General features: G+C 34.1%; 2 protein-coding genes across 2 annotated transcripts; one reads left to right on the forward strand and one right to left on the reverse strand.

The window, feature by feature from the left end:
• Window positions 1–1,263: 1,263 nt before the first annotated feature.
• On the reverse strand, window positions 1,264–2,753 carry LOC127794232 (protein STRICTOSIDINE SYNTHASE-LIKE 11-like). Its single transcript, XM_052325178.1, has 3 exons — window positions 2,434–2,753; window positions 2,042–2,311; window positions 1,264–1,747 (listed from the first exon to the last, which is right to left on the reverse strand). Exons 1-3 carry the CDS (start codon window positions 2,751–2,753, stop codon window positions 1,264–1,266), a joined length of 1,074 nt encoding a protein of 357 aa, XP_052181138.1.
• A 17,054-nt stretch (window positions 2,754–19,807) lies between these two features.
• LOC127794233 (uncharacterized) lies at window positions 19,808–21,484 on the forward strand. Its single transcript, XM_052325179.1, has one exon. The coding sequence runs from the start codon at window positions 19,808–19,810 to the stop codon at window positions 21,482–21,484; it is 1,677 nt and encodes a 558-aa protein (XP_052181139.1).
• Window positions 21,485–23,510: the final 2,026 nt, after the last annotated feature.

The raw sequence follows: 23,510 nt of genomic DNA on the forward strand, positions 1-23,510 counted from the left end.
CATGAGACTTAAAGGGCAAAAACCTCAAAGAAGTTATAGGCTATTTGAGACAAATTAAGGGAAGACGTCGTAAGTGGACCAAAGACAATCCTTGAAGAGATTGTAAGAATTGTAGAGTAGATACATACATTCTAACATTGTTCCAGATCAGATGAGTCAATTGATCTATCGAACGCTCTTGACTACGAAAATACCTATTATTGTGCTTATGCTAAATGTAATAGACCATCTCTTGAAGAACAAGCCGCTTACCCAACTATCACGGACCCTCCACTCCATTATGAAGGCCCAACATATTCCTCGATCCTAGTGGCACTAGGGACAATCAAATTTAACACATCTCTAGAAGAGAAGGACGATCCGTTTCGAATAAGGGCACTCAAAGAATATGTAACTATGCCATTCTACAATTGCGTGACATAAGAAATATCCATTTGGAAAGGCAAGTACACATTGAGGTGATTAAGAGTTAGTTCGATACCTATGGAGGGTTTTTTCTTTTTTTTTTGTAGAATCTCTTTTATCTAATTTATTATTAATTCAGAACTTGTGCGCTTCTACACTTTGGCGGCAGTGAAAAGGAAAAGTTTAAGCAGCTTAAAAACAAGCAATTTGGTGGCCATACCTTCTTCAAATGTGAGTTACTGGCAATTCTTAATGATGTGGCTTACATTCATCTTCCCTTCATTATACTCAAGTGAGATGGAAAAATGAAAACTACCATAAGGCAAAGGTTTCTTTCTTTTTCTTCTTCTTCTTAGAAAGGAAATGCCATAAGATCGGTGCTGCAGCCATTTTTTTTTTTTTCTTAGGGTGTCAAACCCTACAAATGACTAAATATCACATTTACAAATACAACAAAACCTACCAATACGTAAACAAGATTGACCAGTCTATTATTTGAATAAAGACATATAATAAATAAATAAATAAATAAATAAAGATTCTAGAAATAATTCCCTAGGTAAAGTACATTAATTAAGTGAGCCTATATGTTCCATCTTATGATGAATCTTATTATTTATAAAATTAAATTTTAGTCCAATTTTTGTTCTCGCTTTATTCAAATTCGATATGTCGTCTCGAAATTTAGAACATTGTAATTAAGGGAAGTTTTATTTCTTAAATGCATGCCACAAGGCATGTCTTATTGGATCGCCAACCACTCAAGCTGAGCAGGCTGATACAAAGAGCGTAAAAATACTTCCATATATTTAGTTACCGGAACTTGCTCCGGGCTTTAAATGGCGATTCCCAGTGCCTTCACCTGTAAACACCGACGAAGTTAACTGCGTCACGTCGAGAGCCGGTGTATAACGCCGCATTCTGCTCAAGAACAACGCTCACGGTCATGTTCTGATACTGTGCACTGAAATTCACTTGCGCCAAAACCACGCCAAAGATGTTGATCCTTTGTGCTAGAGGTGTAATAACCAGCGGCGGCTGTTGGCTGGTCAGCCTCATCGCCACCCAAAAGTCACTCAACCCCGCCATCCTGATATTCACAGGGTTTCCGGGCAGGTTCAGCAAGGTCTCCACCGTGTTGGCTCTCAGACCCGTCAGCCAGAACCTCTGAATTCTCCGGTTGTTGTACTCTGCAATCAGTAGAAAGGAGCCGTCCAGGCTGACCGCTACGCCGGTCGGCCGGCCCAGCCCTGTTAGTAGCACCTTCGACTCTCTGGTCCTTGGGTTATAGCTTATTAGCCTACCCGTTGAGTCTCTCTCAAAATTTGGATCTGTGACGTTTCTGTAAAAATCAAGAAAAGAAAAGAGAAAAATATGTCGTGATCATGGCGACAATATTATTATATAACTTCTAATTTAGATATAATATATTTAATGACATTTTTCTTAAATTTAAAATTAGAAAAGCAAAAGAAAATTGAAATGAATTAAGACTACCCAGCAAAAGAAAATTGAAATGAATTATATATATATAATTGAAATGAATTATATATATATATGGCGTCTCATTTTAGTAAGATTTTTTTTTTTTTTTCCTTTTGAGGGAGTGGACACCTCAAATGAGATTAATTTGTACCTTAGATCGAAGGTTAGACTAGCATCTGTTAAGTACACCATTCCAGAAATCTGACTAACATCAATGCTTGTAAGGAAGCGGAAAGGCACGCCATCTGCACCGATAGCAAGGCTGGTGGCAAGGCCGCCGCCCTGCCCTACTACACTGAGCCCCAAATAAGCATCTGCAATGTAGAGTTGGCGGGTTAAATAGTTGAACCTAAGGCCGAAGGGCTTCCCGCATATCGGCCCCAAATTCGGATCAGTTGTACCATCACACAGCGCATTACTCCTGCAACAACAACAACAACAACAATAATCATAATAACGTATTAACAGTATACGAGATCGATTACATATAAAGAATTCTAATTTAACAGCCATTTCTAGCTCTCACTGGCCGTCATAGGTTACCTTCTCGGCGAAGTAGTGGCAAAAACGGAGAACTGAGCCGTTGGACCCGCCGGCTTCTTGAGAATTCTACCATCGCCGACCCCGACGTAAAGTGCCCCGCCGACCAGTGGTACATCGAATGCGAGGGTCACAGGAGCTGAAGCTCGCGGTGGCAACGGGATGGAGCTAAAGGTTGAATATCGCTGGGAGAGCACCCCAATGGGGGAAGAGAATAGAAAGATGAGAATGGAGAGCATGATGGCCAACACTGTTTTGGGACTCAAGATGGTTTCCATATTGAAACAGATGAGACAGCTTGAAGCATCCCAAGTTCTTGCCATCGCAATTTATAGGGGCTTTTGCCTCCTTGGTTTGACATTTTTTTTTTCTTCATTTTTTGCTTTGTTGTGCCATATTCAATTAATGCGCACGCAGTTTATATTTCTATCTTTTTAGTTTTTTGTAATTGTTGATTTGTAGTATAATACTGTACTTAATAATTAAACTGTTAAGCTTAATAAAAATAAATTGAGGTTTGCCCCTTAATCAATCTCCATCCCGATACCATTCCAAACATTAACATTGATATGTGATCCTATTTCATTTTTTATTTAATATATATTTCAAAATATTGAGGTTTGCAAACGTATCTTCTAGTATTACCATACACACTATATTCCTAATTACAATTACAATTATATTAATAAATGTATGAGAAAGTACATTAATTGTGGGTAGAGATGAACTCTTTTTTTCTTGAAGTTGACGCTCCTTGGTGAAAAAATTATTATCTCTTTCAAAAATAAGGGGTCCCATAAGAATAATAATATACATTATTATTATTATTATTTGCTAACATTTTTTTTGTTAGTCTTATCATATTAATTTTTAAAAGAGTATATTGCACTCATCTTAAATAAAATTTAAGAGATACTCCCTTATGTTGAGAGATTTCGCCACAATTTAGTCTTCAATGTCACCTAACTGTTATTAAATTTGATGTGGTATGCAAAATGCCCTGTGTCTCTCTCTTTCTTTCAATGGAAGAGAAGAGCCCCACGACATCTAGGTTCCAATGAACCTAATCTACAACACACCCCCCCCCCCCCCTCTCTCTCTCTCATCAAAATGTGAAGAAAAAAAATTTAAAAAGGCCATAGCAACCCACATCATCAATGATCGGATTACCCTAGCAATACTAGTTCAACAGCCATCGGTGGTAGCAGCCAGCGAAACCCACAATATTTATTTTTCGTTTTTCTATTATGCTATAATTTGAGGAGAAAGAGAGTGAGAAATAAGAATGAAAAATAATATTAAAATGGTTATTTCACGCTTGATAAGTACAATATATAACTAAGTCAGTGCATAATCTTTTAAAATTAAAGAAATGTTTTTTTGAATTTCGCTTAACCTTATAAATATGAGTGTACTTAAAACACTTTTGTTGTTAATTATCGAGGGGTTAAAAAAAATCAACCCTTGAGTTAAGAAATATAATATTGTATTACAGTTGCCCAACACACTCGCATTCTCCACTTCTATATCATCATCTTCTTGTGTTTGCTGCCGTATTTTTGAATTTCAGTGCTATTTGTCCATCCATACCACATATCTTTCTAAACTTCTTTCTAAAATTTAGAAAGAAGTTTTGATTCAGATATTTTCTATTCTTGTTTTTTGTATTTTTGATTTCTTTGTAAAGTGTACAGCATATCTTTTTTTTTTTTTGTGTGTGTATCTTTTCTATATTGTATTCTTCTACCCTATTATCAGGGAATGTAATATAGTGTTCATTGTATCGAAAGTAATAGAATTTTTTTTCCAGTTCTTCCTACATCTTTTTGGTCTAATTTCTACAATTTTATTATTGACTGGGGGACCTATTATCTTAATTAATTAGGTTAGGTAAGTTAACCCACAAGCTATATATTTAATTAATAGCTTTTATGTTCCTCTTTTAATTTCTCTTATCTACTCCGTGTTGGGGGGGGCTTTAGGGTTTGGGGAGAGAGAGAGAGTTTAATTAATTATGTTTCCCAACTGTTAAATGAGGTTAACCAACTGCAGAAACAAACAATTCGTCAATTGCGACTATTTTAGCCTTGTGTATAGTTTGAAAAATATTGCAATTAAGAGTGTATACTCTTAGATCTTCTTTTCTTGTATCATTTTTTGTTATCCTAGCTTACATTGTTAAAAGGTCTACTTGCTTTATTAGAATGTTTGTATTTTCCTAGCTTGATGCTAGGGGACCTATTTGAAATCAAGTAGGAGATTTAGTGCAGACTGATTCAAAATTCTTAGTGAAGAGTTAAGAGAGTAGATTAAATTTGGTTTAAGTTAAACCACAATTAATAAATCGCTTGTGTGTCCCTTTATTGTTTCTATTTTTTATTTCATTATTCCAAGCATTTTTCTAAATCATCTTACATTGCATTAAAAATCTCATTGTTAAACAAAAAAAAGTTCAAGTTTTATCAAATTTTAAAATAACTTAATTCACCCCTTTTAAGTTGTGGTGCCCTTACTATATAATTATGGGCACCATTTTCTTACCCCTTTCTCCCCCACAAAACACAAACGCATGCCTATATATATATATATATATCCTTTAAGCTTAATTCTGAGAAGAAGCCATGGCCAAGATAAGGATTTCCCTTGCTTTCGTCGCGTTGGCTCTCATCCTCTCTATAGGTTTGGTAACGCTTTCACCTTCTATTGCGTATGCATATCTAGTATAGAAGCAATATTAATTTGATGAAATACATATTCGATTTTAAATGTATAAAAGTACTGTTTTCAAATATTTATCCTCCTGCAGAAAAGCAATGTTTGATAATATGTAATTGCTTCTTCAAGAAAGTAGATTTAAACTGTTTAAAAGTAAACAGAAAAAATGACTTAGTTAGCTTATAGTGACACTACTGTTTATTACTTAAATTTAACATTAATAAACAAAATAACGCTTTTACTTACTAAATATTATCATTGTTTTTAGGGATTCAATCGAACAAAATCAAATTTTGCTGAGGTCAGGCTTGTCTTGACAAAAAAGCATTGAGCCCAAGTTCGAGTTCGACTCAACACTTGCGAGAAGCTTCTGTAAGCTAAGCTCAAGCTCAAACTCGATCTGTTGTTAGTTTTGTCCAAGAAGAAATTAAGTAAAAGAGATAGAAAGAAAAAGAAAGGTTACATGTGAGATCTATTTGAGAGACATTACAAAAAAAATTGATTTTTTGTGACAGTTCTAAAAAATTGTCACAAAATTCATTAAAAAATTAAATTTAACGACAATTTTCTAAAAATGTTGCTAAATTCAAAAAAATTAAATAATTTAAAATTAATTAAATTAACATTTGCGCTAGTTTTTATAAACCGTCACAAAATTCATTAAAAAAATTAAATTTATTTAAGAAAATAATTAAAATTAAATTAATAAAAATAAATATAAAATCTTAAAAATAAATTTAAAATTGAATTTAAATTAATAGAAAAATTCATTAAAAATTTAATTTAAAAAAATAAAAATAAATTTAACAAAATTTTAATATATAAAATTTTAATAATTTTTAAAAAATATATAAAATCTTCTTTTTTATTTTTAATCAATTAATTTATTTAATTTAACTCAATTAAATTATTTTTAATTTATTCCATTATTCTTTTAAAAAATAATCAATTAATAAATGTTTTTAATATATATTAAAAATATAAAATATAATTCTAAAAATTAGTTGTTAGCTTATTATATAATATATATATATATATATATATGTGCATATATGTTAAGGAGTGTTTTGCAGATCAAGCGGTTCGGGTTGGGTTCGAAACTTAGGGAGGGGAAAACGCTGGGATTTAATTTCCAACATTGCCACATGGCACGCAAGGGCCAGGCCTTGGCCCGCACGGTTTTGAAACTGCTATTAAAATTAAAAATTTAAATTTTTTTATTAATTTTTGGGGCAGTTTTGAAATCGTCGCTAAAATTAAAAATTTAATTTTTTAAAATTTTTTGTAGGGGTTTCAAAACCGCCGCTAAATATTATAGAAACCACCGCTAATGTAACGCCCCACTTTTCGGGCGCGTTATAACTTGGGACAATTCCGAGACAATAATTTTTTTTTTTTTTAAAAAAAAAAACTCTAAAGCTAAATCGCATTATTCCTCGAATTCGTCCCAGAATTCCCATATATTAATCTCGAAAGAGAATCACTATACATATCAAATGCAGAAGCAAAGATTGAAACCTGATATCTTAACGTTGATCATAAATCAAATCTTACATCTTCAATATTTCTCAAAACATTCAGAATACATGAGCTACATACATTTCATTCTTCATGCACTCTGCTAAGTGCCGTTTCATGACTCATTTATCCTTGAATCTGCTACAATCTCCACCTAGAACGTTTGAATATTCCAGGGACAAAACCCAAGTTAGATGATGAATCATCTAAGTAAGGGTACATAATGCTATGTCATGTGTGTATGCAATGTCTTACCTCGTAGGTGTCAACTGCACCCCTTATGCTACCTACCATTTTAGCGGCCCACTTCTTTCGAAACCGAGGTGTATGGATGCACCCTTGGTAAAGTAGCGGTGCCAGGTCGTACTCCTTACGGCCACAAATGCGTGTGATCGATGATATCAACGTGTATTTATGCATTTCATAGTGATGTATGCAGTCTACGTGATGGATACATATCAGGGCATGTCAATATGATGAAAACATTTCGAGGGAGTACCACTTACCTTCTCAAGCTTATCGGCTACCTCGATATTCGTGCATTGCCTCGATTTGGGTGCCAACCTCAAAATTTGCATGAGTCTCTTCAACTTCAGCCTCAAAGTATCCTAATCACCATAATTATTTAAATAAATATTAAAACCTATTTTCCCATAATTTCTGAAATTTTCTCTCTATTTCTTCCTATCTTTCCTCAATAAATTCAGATTAAATATTTCTAAAATATTTTCTCAAATATTTCTCTACGAAAATTCATAAAATAATATTCTTGAATTTATGAAATTTTCTAAGGAATTTTACTCACCTTAACTTAGCATCTTAAATTTTCTTGGTATACGTGCCCTAACCTTGAAATGTGTGCTTGGATTGTTTTTCTCACCAAAATCTCCGGGATATCACCGAAACATAATTCCCTATTTTCTATAATTTTTCTGAAATTTTTCTAATATTTTTTCTATTTTTTCCTAATTTTTTTTCTTTTTTCTTTTTTTCTTTTCTTTTTCTTTTCTCCTCCCTTCTTCTTCTTCCTCCTTTTCCCGCCTCCTGCGCCTGCAACTTCTTCTTTTCTTATTTCTTTCTTCTTCTTCTTCTCTTTTCCTTCTTCCTTCTTCTTCTTCTTCTCTTCCTCTGTTTCTTCATGCGCGAACCAGCACTTGCACACTGCCATGGCTGAAACCAGCCAACCCAAGCTGTCTTCGTCAGCCCCTGTTGCCACCGTTCGAGCCTCCAATCACGTCCGCGCCGCCCGCCATCGCCGCACTGCGCCGCTCGGGCCTCTTTGCTCGATGCGAAACTGCCATGGCCGCGGCCATGGCTGCTGCAACAGCAACTTCGCGGCTGCCATGGCCGCGCCTCCACCTCCCTTCCAGCTTTCTCTCTCTCTCCCTTGCTTCTCTCGGATTACCCAGCCCAAGCTCTCCCTCCCTTGCATCTCTCGGCCCTCGCTCTCTCTCTCGGCTGCGGCTTCTATTTCCATTTCTTGCCTTTCTCTTTTCTCTTCTCCCTCTATTTATAGGTGATCCTCTGCCTCTTCTCATTGGCTGGCCGCCCCTGATTGCGTCCGAGACATTCCATTTTCCATAACTCTTGCAAGTCATGGAGATTGCGTGCAATGGCTTCCAAAATTTGCAGAGGCGGCCATTGCGTATAAATCCTTCTAACATTTGCAGGAAATGGTATGAAGTATGGATATGGCTGGCTGCCATCACTCACATGCACACACAGCACGTCTGCATACATATATAAATATATAGTTATATATTGTATTATATAAATTAAAAAATTATATATTTAAATCTCATTTTTAATCCTAAATTTATTAGAATAATTCTCTAATTGTAATAATAACCTCAAATACTGAATTAATTGACATTATAGTACTGAAAACGCGAAATTAATAGCTTTAAAGTTACTTGATTTGGATGATTTTGCCCCAGTGTCCTTACCGGGCTGTTGTTTCCTCCTGAAACCACTAAAAGGTTGTTCGTTATGCAAAACCGGAGCCTCCCTAAGGTTCCGTTGATTTTTTGAGAGTCTCTTACAATGATTTGGTTTTACAGCCTAAATGACAGCTATATTTTAGCTGTACCGAAAACTGTTCTCGATTCGATTTCTTTCGATACCATAAATCTTATCTCGGAACGCTCGTCGAGACCCTATAATTTTCTTTAGACAATTTCACTCTGAGGTATTCCCTATAGTTGATTCGGTACCTAAAATTGCTATAAAATCCATTTTTTGGTATTCTAAACTTATTAAAATTACGTAGCAACCTTATCTAAACATGGGGTATTACAGCTAAATCACTTATTTTGTGGCGATTTTTTAAACCGCAGCAAAAAATATCATTAGCGGCGGTTATTCCAGCGATTGCTGAAAACCGCTGCTAAATGCTGATTTTTTTGTAGTGAGGCAGAGTGAAGACCACGAATACTAAGAGATGCAGAGGGAAGACGATGAGAATGGACTGAGGGTAGACAATAAAGACGATGACGAACACTACAAGAATTTCGCATTTTACTGACAGAAATATTTCGTTGCAAAATCCCAAAAATCTGTCGCTAAATAAATTTAGTTATGGAACATATCCATCACTAAAGTGTTCGTTGGTAAATTTTTCTAGCGACATATCTATCTCCAATTTCATGATGGATTAGTGATGGAAAATTTTCCGTTGCTAAATATAATTTTGTTTAAATTTAGCAGCAAAAGTTTTCATCTCTAATTTAGTTGTCCATATTGCTACCAAACAAAACGACGACGAATTAGCGATAGAGTATTTCGTCGCTAATAATGTAATTTTTTTTAAATTTAGTGATGAAATTTTTTATCACTAAAACATATTAAAATATATATATATAATTAAAAAAATATTTTAGAGATCGAAATTTCCATCGTTAAATTAAAAAAATTACATTTAACGACTGACATTTCCATCGCTAAAACATATTAAAAAAATTACAAAAATATTAAAAAAATGCCACTAAAATTAAAAATTTAATTTTTTATTAATTTTCGCGATGATTTTGCAACCGTTGTTAAAATTAAAAATTAAATTTATTTTATTAATTTTAGCGGCGATTTTGAAACGGCTGCTAAAATTAAAAATTTAATTTTTTTAAATTTTTTGCGGCGGTTTCAAAATTGTAGCTAAATATTATAGAAACCATCGTTAAATCACTTATTTTGCGAAGATTTTTTAAACCGCCACAAAAAATATAATTAGCTACAATTATTCCAGCAGTTGCTGAAAATCGCCGCTAAATGTCTATTTTTTTGTAGTGAGGCAGAGTAAAGACCACGAATACTAAGAGATGTAGAGAGAAGACGATGAGAACGGACTGAGGGCAGACAATAAAGACGATGACGAACACTACAAGAATTTCGCATTTTACCGACAGAAATATTTTGTCACTAAATCCCAAAAATCCGTCGCTAAATCAATTTAGTTACGGAACATATCCATCACTAAAGTGTTCACCGGTAAATTTTTCTAGCGACAAATCTGTCTCCAATTTCATGATGGATTAGTGACGGAAATTTTTTCGTCGCTAAATATAATTTTGTTTAAATTTAGCAGCAAAAGTTTTCTTCTCTAATTCAGTTGTCCATATTGCTACCAAACAAAACAACGACGAATTAGCGATAGAGTATTTCGTCGCTAATAATGTAATTTTTTTTAAATTTAGTGATGAAAATTTTTATCAATAAAACACAATAAAATATATATATAAAAAATTAAAAAATATTTTAGAGACTGAAATTTCCATCGTTAAATTAAAAAAATTACATTTAACGACTAACATTTCCATTGCTAAAACATATTAAAAAAATTACAAATATATTTTATAAAATTTAAAAAAATATTTTAGCAACAGAAAATTTTGTTGCTAAATTTAAAAAAAATTACATTTAGTGACACACATTTCTATCTCTAAAACATATTAAAAAAATTATTTTAGCAACGGAAATTTTCATAGTTACATTATAAAAAAAATAAAAAATTATATTTTCAGTGACAGAATGGCGTCACTAATTTCGTCGCTAAAATATATATATATTTTTATCTTTTTAAATATGATTAATTATTAAATTAACCTAATTAATCTGAAATAATTTTAATTCTAATATAAATTAAAACAAAAATTATATAGAAATTATAAAATTTATTTTTACAAAATAAAAGTTAATATTCAACCACAATATTAATAATATTTAAAATATCTTACTGACTGTTACATAAAAATAACTACGAAAATTAATCGTCTGGATCGTCATCAGCATTAGGGGAGTTAGGCTAGTGAGTCAACTGTGGATGAGAAGAAGAAAAAAAAAAGGAAGAAAACATGCCACGAGTGGATATAGTAAGCTGTTCAATCAGAGCCCGCATCTTAGACATTTGTCGTCGAACGTTGTTCAACTCTTGAGCCTGCAAGTTTATCTTTTCCATCATTTTTTGTATGACGGGATTTTCATTGAGGTTAGATGAGACAATGAATGAGTTGCTGACGTCGAAGAACTTTGATTGGGATAAGGATCATGTGTCGTAAATCTTCTTCTTGTTTTTCTAGCTAGCAGTGTAATACCCCGAAATTTCTCGAGGTTATAAATGATATTTAATGAAGGGCATAAGTGAAATTTTTGAAAAAATAAGGCTATAGGGTACACTAACGCAGCTTTGGAGGATCGAATCAGTCGGAGGGAGTACCTCGAACCCTAGGTAGCCAAGGAAAATGGTATAATACCAACGAGGGATTTAAATTATGATTTTTAATGATGAAAGAAATTGGATCGGGAACAGTTTTCGATGTAGCTGTCGATCAGGTTGAAAAAATCGAATCGACGTAGGAGACGTCTAGAAGGTCAACGGAGCGTGTCAAGGACCTATATTTTATGTATAGAACAACTCTTAAGTGATTCCTGGTTGAATCGAATGGATTTAAGGTCAAATCAACCAGTCGGGCCTAAGTGTAATTTTCTAATTTTGCCCTAAGAAGGTCAAAACAGTAATTTTTCATAAATTTCAAGTGTGAAATGAGAAATACTAAACTTGTGGACCTTAAAGGTATAGTTGGATTTATCAAGGGTATCATGGAAAAGGCAAAAATGGCATTTGAAGAAGTTAAGGGGTCAAAATGCAATTTAGGAAAAATGGTGGTGTGAATGCAATGAAGGAAAAATGGCCGCTGCACTGCCACCACACGTGGAGGCCGTTTCCGATGATGGGACGACTGAGGCTGGCTTGGGGGAGGATGTATATAGCGTGAGGAAGCTTGGTGGCCAAGGATTGGCAGCTAATTGGCCGAAAATCGCCTATAAAAGGGCAAGGGTTTGGCTGAATCTTAGAACACAAATAGCTCGCGTTTTGGTGAGAATCGAAAGCAAGGGATAGAGGGCTTTTGGTCACGAGGCATCAAGGATCATTTTGAGAGCATTTTGAGGAATTTTCGTGTTCATTTGGTGGCCAATCGAAGCTTGGCTGTGAGTGGGAGGCGGACCGCCTAGGGCTGCCTGTAAATCGATTTTTGGAGGGCTTTTCGGTGTTGTTTCGGCCTAATTTTGGTGCTATTGTGATCGACATTAAGAGGGTACCATTTTCGTGGCCATCGGAGCAACCACCGGCGACCGGAAAAAGGAAGAAGACGGTGGCGCGTGCAGCCATGCGCCAGCTTCCACCTGCACCCACGCGCTGAGCGTGTGACAAGGGGCTTTTTGGTAATTTCGATTCCAGAATTTTTATTTAATTATTTGATGATTTATTGTGTTGAAATATTTTGGAAAATGGTTGAGGAAATAATTATTTTGGAATTATCGAGGTAAAAATTGAGAGAAAATAGAGTAAATTAAGGAAAATTTGAGGAAAATGGATTTTAACGCTTCCTTAATTAAAAATGGTGTTTAGGAAGTGTTGTGGTTCGAAGTTGACTGTAAGTTCGAGTATTTGTGTTTTGGCACGAGGATCGAGACGATCCGAATATGTCGAGGTGAGTGTTTGCTCTCAAAACTTGATTTATTGTGCTTGTTCTACACTACAAAAAAAATGACTTTTAACGAGAAAAAATTAATGAGAGGATAAATATCCCGTCGCTAAAAACATAATTTTTATGATTATAGCGAGAGATTATTTATACTCTCATTAAATGTGGTATAAAATTAGTTTTTTAACAACAGATATTTAAATTTCTCACTATTAATTAAAAGTCCCGTCGTTATTGAGCCTAAAAAATTAACTTGAATATTTTCTGCCAAATATATACTCATGACCTTAATTAAATATTTTTTTCTTAATTTATCTTTTAACACTTCATCTTAATTTTTTTAAACCCTTGTTATTATTTTTTTTTCTTAATTTATCTTTTATCACTTCATCTTAGAATTAGTTTTATTAATTTCTATTGTAAATTTTCCAAACCCTTTTTATTAGTTAACAGAGCCCTTCCCTCATTCCTCATCCTTCCCGCGCGTCTAACTCTTGCCTCTTCCCGTCGAATCCAAATCCCGCCAATCCAAATCGCACTACCCTCTACCAACTTCGCCTTCTTCCCGTCAATCCCTATCTATCAATCAGCGATCGAAGCTCCTGCATATCGCTATTTCCAGTGTCGTCGTTGATCTTGGTCTCGCGTAAGTTTCTCTATCGCTCCTCCAAGTTTTCTTTTGGTTCATCTCCAAGTTTTCTTTTGGTTCATTGTTCGGATCTTAATCGGTTCGGTCAATCTGTTCGGATATGGGTTTATTTCCTTTTGTTTAGTTTCAATATTCAGGTACTCAGTTATTAGAATCGTTCATCCCTTTGTATGTGTAGCTAAACCCTAGCTAACTGTTAGTTTTTAGTTTATACAATTGTGGTTGATTTTGAGGGTTTATGCTTTAATTTCTGCTACATGTTAGGCTTGTCTCTGTGAATTTCTTTATTTTTGCTTTTTGATTAAGACCTTATTTTGTTTTTATTTTTCTGTATCCCTAATCTTATATATATATATATATATATATAGATACACTATGTGTAAAGATAAGTCTTAAGTTGCTGGCTTACTTTGTGTTAAAAAAAACACGATTATATCAAACGTAAAATAAAGAAATCATAAATAATCATAAAAGGCAATTTAAAATGGCTAAAACATGATAACAGTAGCGGCAAGGCCGCTAGTTCAATCTGGCTCGTTGAGCTACCCCAAAAGCATATATTATGGTTTAAAAACGGACACCGTATGCGACCTCTACACCCATAATACCAAATACGGATCACTACGACCATATCTTTGAATTAGTTTTTTTTTTGTCATTTATTTCAGGGACCTGGAAGGTTTGTGGTGATTGGAATCTCAAGAATCCCCTCACATAAAATTCAAGAGAAATTTTCTTTGGATTGTTCTGTCTAGTATAGTTAGTTATCTTCGCTTGAAATTTTCTTTGGATTGTTCTGTCTAGTATAGTTAGTTATCTTTACTTTGTTAAAACTATTTTTCTCTGGCTGGACTTTTCCCTTGATGTGGGGCCCAAAACAAGTTTCCTGAGAGAGTGAGAGTCATAGGAATTCTAGAAAGAATCTGGCTTGGAGTGGCCTTTAGCTTAATTATTGGAAGTGAAATTGAGTTTGTTTTCACTGGGCATTCATATAGTTCTTTGGTGCAATAATATCAGCTTCAGAGTCTCCCATGTTACCACAATGACGAGACTTTCTTGAAGCACCAGAAAGTCCTTCCCTTGTGTCAATGTGCTTACCAACCCTGATTATTTGGTCAAGCTTCCTCTTCTTCAGTCCAACTCTAATCACTCCGTCACTCAACGCAGAAAAACTTGTATGGAACGAAAGAAAAGTTTCCAGAAGTACAATAAAAATGGCTCCAAATTTGTTTCCCATGTTGACAACTGTAAAATCCATTATGAAGAATCAATGTTCAGAAATGTACTAAAAAAATTAAGCTCGAAAAAATATCTAATCCAGCTGCTTGTTCTCTCAATACCTCTTAAATATGTCTAGTTTCCTCTCGTTGAATGCAAAATCAATGAACACAGAAACAGAAACTAATAGGTATTGTCTTGAAATACAGAATCTCATTTCTCTTTCAATACTGCAATCTTTGAAGACAGGTGGAGTAAAAAAAATGATAATGTCAGCTTAACCCCTTATAAGAATTGGAGGTCAAGATTTTAACTGTAAGGGCCCACTCCCGAATGTGCCTGCTAGCATAGGACATTCGAAAGGAGGTCATCACAAGGATGATATAGAACAATACCTCATAATAAACACACACATTTATCTATTTTCACGCAGCGAAATATCAATAACTTTCGTTACAAACCAATGTTGATACATCTAGGCTCTTAGGCCATACAAACCGAATATGAGGCTCTAATGTAAAACAACAATTTAAAATCTCATCAATCTTCCTCACCAAAACGCAACTAGGATCTCCGAGTTGAGTGCCTCTGTACACCACTACCCTTGGGTTGTAGTCCCACTGGACTCGCCCTTAATGACTGCTTTACCTTTACCTGGAATGGCATAAGAAGATCAAGTGAGCCACAAGGCTCAGCAAGTTCTAGTACAAAGGAGCAGTATGAAGAAAGAGAAATCATGATGATACCGAGAGGAGTGTACAACGACTTCATATCAATATTCAATTATAGAAGTCGGAAATCATATCTCATAGAATTATAAATTTCAAATTTTTGTTCATGTATAATCATACAAGTGCATACATCATAAGTATAAGTCCCATAGGCTCATAAGCCACGATGCAAAATATGCGTTAATCATCATATCAGTAAATCAACACATAATGTATTGAGCACAACCTGCCGGGCTATGGCCACCTCGTCCCGCGTCAGGCGCTCCTAGGGTACCCTTTATTTCCGCGCAAAATAATAAGTGCGCTAAGAACATATATATATATGAGCATCATGTACATGTATGCATCATGTATGCATTTACCAGCAATGTAAAATTTAAATTCTCGTTCTCAATATACATTTAATACCATTGAAGAATGTTATGGCAAAAATTGTTATTTTTCCACCATACAATCGCTCTAATACATTAAGTAAATGTTTAATTAATATTAATAAAAATTTTCGGATGGGTACTGTAGCGGGGTACTATACGGATACGGTATGGTACTGTAGCAAGATACTGTATGTATACTGTACGAATACGGTATTATACTATAGCGAGGTACCATATGGTATTGTATCGAAATACTGTATAGGTACTGTATGGTACTGTATCGAGATACTATATAGGTACTGTATTGAGATATTGTATAGGTACTGTATGGTACTGTATTGAGATACTGTATAGGTACTGTATCAAGATACTGTATGTATACTGTACGAATACGGTATTATACTATAGCGAGATACTATATGGTATTGTATCGAGATACTGTATAGGTACTGTATGGTACTGTATCGAGATACTGTATTGAGATACTGTATAGGTACTGTATCGAGATACTGTATAGGTACTGTATGGTACTATAGCATCCGAATTTTTCACACATTAACTTGATATTTTTCCACAATTTCATGGGACATTCGGGTATAGACATTAATTATCCAGACATCATTCACATATAAGATATACCAATAAATATACTACAATGAGCAATGAAGGTGAACAAACTCCCATCATAATGGAGGCGAAAAATGCCATTCACAGAATAATATTGGGGTGAATCAAACCCCTTTTGAGACATCAAATAGACTCACAATATTTAGGAATTTTTATACTATGTAGATAATAAAAAAAAATTAATAGAAATGCTATACATGGAAGGGGAGAAAAATAAAAGAAGAAGAAGAAGGGATACTTGCCTGAGGATGAATAAATCAAGATGAAGCACCCGCACAGAAGCTCCAATTGCCACAGAAAATTTAACAGAATAGAAGCAGTAGAGGAGAAAAAAAAGAATGCGTATCAGATGAGGAAGAAGAAGAGGAAGGAGAAGAAGAAGAAGAATAGAATAAGAAGAAGAAGAAGAAGAAGAAGAAGAAGAAGAAGTCGGGAGGGAGAAGAAGAAAAGGAAATAAAGATGAAGAAAAAGAAGGTGTAAAAGAAGAAGTGAAAGAAGAAAGTAGGAGTAAAGGAAAAAGAAGAAGTAAAAGGAGGAGTGAAAGAAGAAAGGAGAAGTAAAAGAGGGAGTGAAAAAAATAAAGAAGAAGTGAAAGAAAAGGTGAAAGAAGAAAAAGAAATGGGGGTTGGGAAATAATGATGCGTAGATGGTTTTTTTTTTTTTTTTTTTTGTATTGGGCTTAAGCCCAATAAATGGCTCATCTTCTATTTCCTTAAAGGCCCAAGCCCAACTCTTAGCCCACTTGCCTTAAATAAATTGAAGCCCAACTCATTATCTCATCCATTTAATTTAAACTCATACATACAAGTCCATAGATCTATTTCAACATTAAGAATCAAATTTGCTCAACTTATATAAAATAACTAAAATAAGTTAATATATCATTCTAAAATTCTAAACCCAATAATGGGTCGTTACATTAACAATGTGAATTAAAATGATTGCTAGAGTGTTTACTTGTTGTGTCTACTTCAGCTTTGCTTTGTAATCTAGGCATTGAATTTTGCTGGAATCCATGGTGCTATGGTAGACTACAACTATCTGTTGACTTGATGATTCCATCAATTTCTGTTGCTTTGCAATAGGTTGATTTATTTCGATCTTGCAAGGCGAGGGCTGTAGGAATATATTGTTTCTTTTTTTTATATAAGAATCTTTCACATTTTTTATATGTATTTGAATTCTTATAGTAAAACACTTGTGATGGGTTTTTGGTATAGTAGTTATAGTCCCTTGATAGCTTGAATTCCTACAGTAAAACACTTGTGCCCTTTTTTTGTCCATATGCTAGTCCTTGGGGAAATAAGGTGGGCTATCTTGTTGAGATGCAAGCTGTTAGTATTTTAGAGCCATTAGCCATTATTTATATTGTAACTCTATACATGAGATGGAAGACTCATTTTTTATATCCATATACATATATATATAAATAGTTAAATAGGCATGGACAAAAGAACAAGAAACTTGCCAGTTTACTAATCATACATACAACTTAATGATGTGTTAGTGTCATATAAATGATTGTAGTGACAGATCCAATCCAATTAATATAGACGTATTTATGCAATGTAGTTGTGTTATTATTATTTCATTTTATTTTGTCTTCTCAAAGAAAGAAAAAGAAGTTTGTGTGCATCATTTTCTTTTGTGTGAATACATAGATCATACTATTTTGTGTGTACCATAAAGTAAGGAAACACATGTTGTAGCTAGTTCAGCCAACCAGGTAGGAACAAATCAATAAATATCAACTGATATACTAAACAAATTATTGACCAAAGAAGTTCGGTCTTCTTTCTTCCAATTCATAAGAACACTCATTCCAAGCACCAGCATTATTAAGCTTACTCTACCCCTTATTTGTACATGCCCTGTTAAGGGGAACAGGGGAAGTATCACTTTGTTGAATTTGTCAGATGAAAATCAAGTAACCTTATATCAAAACTTGAATGACCAAGGAAGCAAGAAGCCAAAAACTACTTTAATCCTGGCATAAAATTTGCTGCTGCTAGTATGGGTTCATATCTCTATACTTACAATGAAAAGTTGACTTCCAGATTCATCCTTTGAAACCACACTAGCATTCTAGAAACTGAATTTCTCCATAATAGAAGAAAGCTTTTGTACTGGTAATGTTAATCGTTGTCTCATTGGAGACCATTTTATAGGAAAGTGCTTTTGTAGCTCAAGGATAACATCCATTGCCTGTAATGCCATAGAATTAGCTGAAGTACGTATTGTTTAATGTCTTTCAATTTCCCAAAAAGTAATTGCATTTCAGCAGTGTAACAGAGGCATGACTGTAACATTTAAGATTCATGACATCATAAAGTAGACAAAAAACAACAAATCAATGCAGTGAATTCCAACAAGAATTAACTGAGAAATATGAACTTGCTAGTAGAATAACTACTTGCAGAAAGTGAGCTTAAAATGTAAGCATGCCTATATTAAAAGAAATTGCATGTTCCATTTGATGTGCCTAAGAGTTAGACAGCAATACATACCAATTCTGAGCAGGAAAATTAGCTGACATCTGGAAGACCATAAATCTCTTGCCAACCTAAAGCAAAACAAATAGACTTACCTGCTTTTTTGAGCCACCATGTGGATCAACAGCAAAATGAATTTCATGCATTAGACGTGTAATCAAGCTAATAGTATAAGGGTGTTGAGTCTCAGGATTAATAGTGGTGCTGATCTTAATTACTATTTGTATAAGGGTGTTCAATCATGCTATGTCCATAATGGTGGGGAATCTTAGTTTAACATAGTGTGCATATAATATTTGTGAACTGTTTTTTAATTACTATTTGTTTCTGTTAATGGCAATGTTGTTTAATGTCTTTCTTGTCCTTTTTTCCTTTATACTAGGTCTAAGCATATTTCTTCCTTGGAGACATCTTGTATGTAATATTTAGGTTGATTTTGATTTATTTATACAAATTGGTGATCATCATATCTGTGTTCCATCTTTTAAATTGAACCATTGGGTAATTTCTCAAATTCAAAATTAAAAATTAGATAGGAATTAAATCTTTTACTGTCTTGTCAATTTGAATTTGTCATTGATTTAATTGAGTGGATTAGTTGAATTTTGGAGCGCAACGTCATACCAATTAATTTTTTTGTTTTTTAATTTTTGCATGTAATTGAGTGATCCAATTCTACCTTCAACCAATTAGAATCCATGTGGGTAGATCTAGCATGAACTACAAAAAAAAAGAAAAAAGAAAAAAAGAAGGTTTGTTACAAACTGATTTATAGGAAAGTTTTTGCAACTAGTTCTAGTAAGAGAAATTCAGTTTATTTAATATAGTCATGAGAATGTGCACTACATGTATTTAACTGATTTATGGTTAGTGTCATTAATTCAGTTCAAAACTGGAACAAAAATGAACAAGAAATAGTTAATAATTCTGTTCCTCATGCATCCTTTCATATCCTTAAATGTATTTGAATTAGGCGTACTTATTTACTTATTTGATTCTTATTGATAGATCGAAACTCATTATATTTTGTTTGATGTTGGAACTCTCAGATTAATGTCATTATTTATATTAGTAATGGCACTTGATAAGCAGTGGATGAATCTTGTTAATGATCGGCTAAGTGAAACATATCAATTTGGTATTAAGGAATTTTTAAGATATGCTACAAAAAAGGTGGGAGATCGTGACATTCGATGTCCATGTGTCAAGTGTAATAACACTTACTCAAGAAGTCATGAAATGGTTGAAACCCATCTAACAGTTTATGGTATAGTCCAAAATTATACATTTTGGTATCATCATGGAGAAATGTTAGGTGAATCTGACTCTGAATCTGAATATGGATATGAGGGTGAAGAAGATGAGGTATTAGAAACTAGAGGAGAGGAAGATATTCATGGGATTATGAGGGACTTTTTTCCTACTTTAGATGCTTTCAACAAAAATAGAGTAGATTTTGGTGGCTCAAGCAATAATATGCAAAAAGAGGATCCTAATGATGAAGCAAAGAAATTTTATAAGCTATTGACAGATTTGGAGCAACCATTATATGAAGGTTCTAAGAGTTCAAAATTGTCTACTATAATCAAGCTATTACATATCAAGAGCCTTGGTCGTTGGAGTAATGAGTCATTTACTATGTTATTACAAATATTACAAGATGAATTACTCCCTGATGGTTCGACTTTGCCAAATTCATATTATGAGGCAAAGAAGATTATTCAAGATCTTGGACTTTCCTATAAGAAAATATATGCATGTGTCAATAATTGTATGCTATATTGGAAGAAAGATGAGAAGTCTAACTTTTGTAGTATATGTGGAGCTTCGAGATGGAAAAATGATAATTGTAGCGGAGAAATCAAAGTTGGAAGGAATGGTAAAAGAAAACCTGTAAAAATATTGCGATATTTCCCGTTAAAGCCGAGGCTTCAAAGGCTATTTATGTTCAGCAAGATAGCGTCCTTTATGAGATGGCACCATGACAAAAGAGTAGATGATGGAGTAATAAGGCATCCGGCTAATTCTTTACAATGGAAATCTTTTGATGAAATGCATGAAAATTTTGCTTCAGAGCCTCGTAATGTGAGACTTGGTCTTGCAAGTGATGGGTTCCAACCATTTGCACATTCCAAAACTTCATATAGTATTTGGCCAGTATTCCTTATTCCATACAATTTGCCTCCTTGGATGTGCATGAAAGACTCTAATTTCATTTTGTCAATGCTTATTCCAGGTCCTGAGGGACCAGGGGATGCTATTGATGTCTATCTCCAACCTTTAATAGAAGAATTACAAGAGCTGTGGGAAGTAGGAGTTGAAACATTTGATGCATCAATTCACCAGAATTTCAAGATGCATGTAGCTTTACTATGGACCATTAATGATTTCCCTGCATATGGAAACCTATCAGGTTGGAGCATTAAGTGTAAATTGGCTTGTCCTTGTTGTAACAAGGATACCTTTTCTATGAGGTTAGACAATAGCAGAAAGCAATGTTTCATGCGCCATCGTCGCTATCTTCCAATGAATCACAAATGGCGTATTGACAAGAAATCATTTGATGGCACGAAAGAGTATGGATTACCACCAAAACCTCTTATTGGTGAGGATATTCTAAATCAGGTGAAAGATCTTGAAGGAGTCATTTTATCTAAAGATGTTAGTAAAAAGACAAAAGTTTCACATGATAATAGAGGGGATAATTGGAATAAGAAAAGCATTTTTTTTCAAACTTCCATACTGGAGTAGTCTTTTGTTGCGGCATAATTTGGATGTGATGCATATTGAGAAAAACATATGTGATAATGTGCTTGGAACAATTATGAACATTAAAGGGAAGACCAAAGATACTGTTAAATCTCGTCTTGATTTGGAAGCAATGAATATCAGACCAGAGTTGCACCCAATACAAAAAGGAGACAAGCTTGTGTTGCCAGCTGCAACTTACACATTAACTCCAGAAGAAAAGCATACATTTTGTATGTTTTTAAAACAATTAAAGGTTCCAGATGGGTTTTCGTCTAATATTTCACATTGTGTTAATATTAAAGAGCATAAGATTTCTGGCTTGAAGAGTCATGATTGCCATGTTCTCTTACAACACTTACTTCCTCTTACATTACGTGGTCTTCTTCCCAAGTCAATATGTGAACCACTTTTTGAATTGTCTTTGTTTTTCAAAATTTTGGGTGCAAAGACTTTACGAGTGGATGAGTTGGAGCAGATTGAATCTCAAATTGCCATGACTCTTTGTAAATTGGAAATGAACTTTCCCCCTTCATTTTTTGATGTGATGGTCCATTTGCCTATTCATTTAGACCTTGAAGCCAAAATTGCTGGACCTGTCCAATACTGATGGATGTACCCTATTGAGCGAGAGTTGTATGAGTTAAAACAACTCATTCGTAACTTATCTTGTCCTGAGGGCTCAATTGCAGAGGGTTACATTGTAAAAGAATGTATGACACTTTGCTCGAGATACTTCACTAACATTGAGACAAAGTTTAATCGTCTTAATCGAAATCATGATGATGGTTGTCAAGAATACAAAAGTGAATTATTAATATTTTCACAACCTGGACGTGCATTGGGATCTGGTATGACTCGGGATCTTCACATGGATGAGTGGGAACAAGCGCATCTTTTTGTTATAAAGAATTGTGATGCAGTTCAACCTTTTTTAGAGTACGTTATCATCAATAAAATAATTTATTTTATGTACGTTCTTTTATGCAAATATTGTTAACAATTTTGCTTCTATTGTTCATATGATATAGGGAGTATTTGCAAGTCCAAGCTAGAGCATCACTACAAATGTCAAATGAGGAAAGTGATAGAAGGTTTATTAATTGGTTTAAAATTAGAGTAAGTGAATTCATGTTTCAACATATTTATAATCATCATCAATAAGCATATATTGAAATTGATTTAGTACTTTACCTTTTTTGTAATTTGTAGGTTGCAGCGTTACATAAACAAGACAATCGTAAAATAACAGAGGAGTTGCTCTCTTTGTCACGTGGTCCCTCCCAATCTGTTTGTTGCTTCAATGGTTATGTTGTGAATGGGTATAGGTTTCGTGTAGAATGTCATGACAAAGGATTTAGAACACAAAATTGTGGGGTGGTTGTGAGTGGTGACATTGGGTCTAAAATGGGAAATATAGATTATTATGGAATCTTAACTGAGATTATTGAGTTGCAGTATCTTGGTGGTAGAAGGGTGGTACTATTTCGTTGTAAATGGTTTGATGTGCATGATAAGGAAAGGGGGGCCAAAGTAGATGAGTATGGTTTCACCACTATAAATTGTGATCGCTTGTTAAAAACAAATGAGCCATTTGTCTTGGCATACCAAGCATTCCAAGTGTTTTATGCCATTGACAATATCACTAAAGGTTGGAAGGTTGTTCTAAAAATACAACCACGTGATTCTTATGACTTGCCTTTACAAATGGATGACAATTGTGATAAGATGGATAATGTTAGTGAAGCGTATCAACAAGAGGAATCATTCAATTATAAAGAGGCAAACCCTATTTCAACTACAATAAACAATGAAATCAATTGGGCAAGGGAAAATGTGGAGCCAATGGTGGTTGAAGTAGCAACTAAAAGAAAGAAAAGAAAAAGAAGATGTTAGAAAATTCATTTTGTCTTTTGTAAAGGTAAGTTATTATATATATATATATATGTGCATATATCCTTTAAAATCTCATTTTTAGTTACACCTTAACCTGTTGTGTGTATTATTTTGAACTCAGTTTATTGTTTTT

Source organism: Diospyros lotus, chromosome 2 (assembly GCF_014633365.1).
Source record: "Diospyros lotus cultivar Yz01 chromosome 2, ASM1463336v1, whole genome shotgun sequence".
NCBI lineage: Eukaryota > Viridiplantae > Streptophyta > Magnoliopsida > Ericales > Ebenaceae > Diospyros > Diospyros lotus.

Bases quoted from the DNA above. Each gene is read 5' to 3' on its own strand.
- LOC127794232 (XM_052325178.1), bottom strand. From the start codon at position 2,753: ATGGCAAGAACTTGGGATGCTTCAAGCTGTCTCATCTGTTTCAATATG. The intron at 2,312-2,433 runs GTAACCTATGAC...TTGTTGTTGCAG, and splicing joins GCCACTACTTCGCCGAGAAG to GAGTAATGCGCTGTGTGATG. The intron at 1,748-2,041 runs GTACAAATTAAT...TGATTTTTACAG, and splicing joins AGTCTAACCTTCGATCTAAG to AAACGTCACAGATCCAAATT.
- LOC127794233 (XM_052325179.1), top strand. From the start codon at position 19,808: ATGGCACTTGATAAGCAGTGGATGAATCTTGTTAATGATCGGCTAAGT.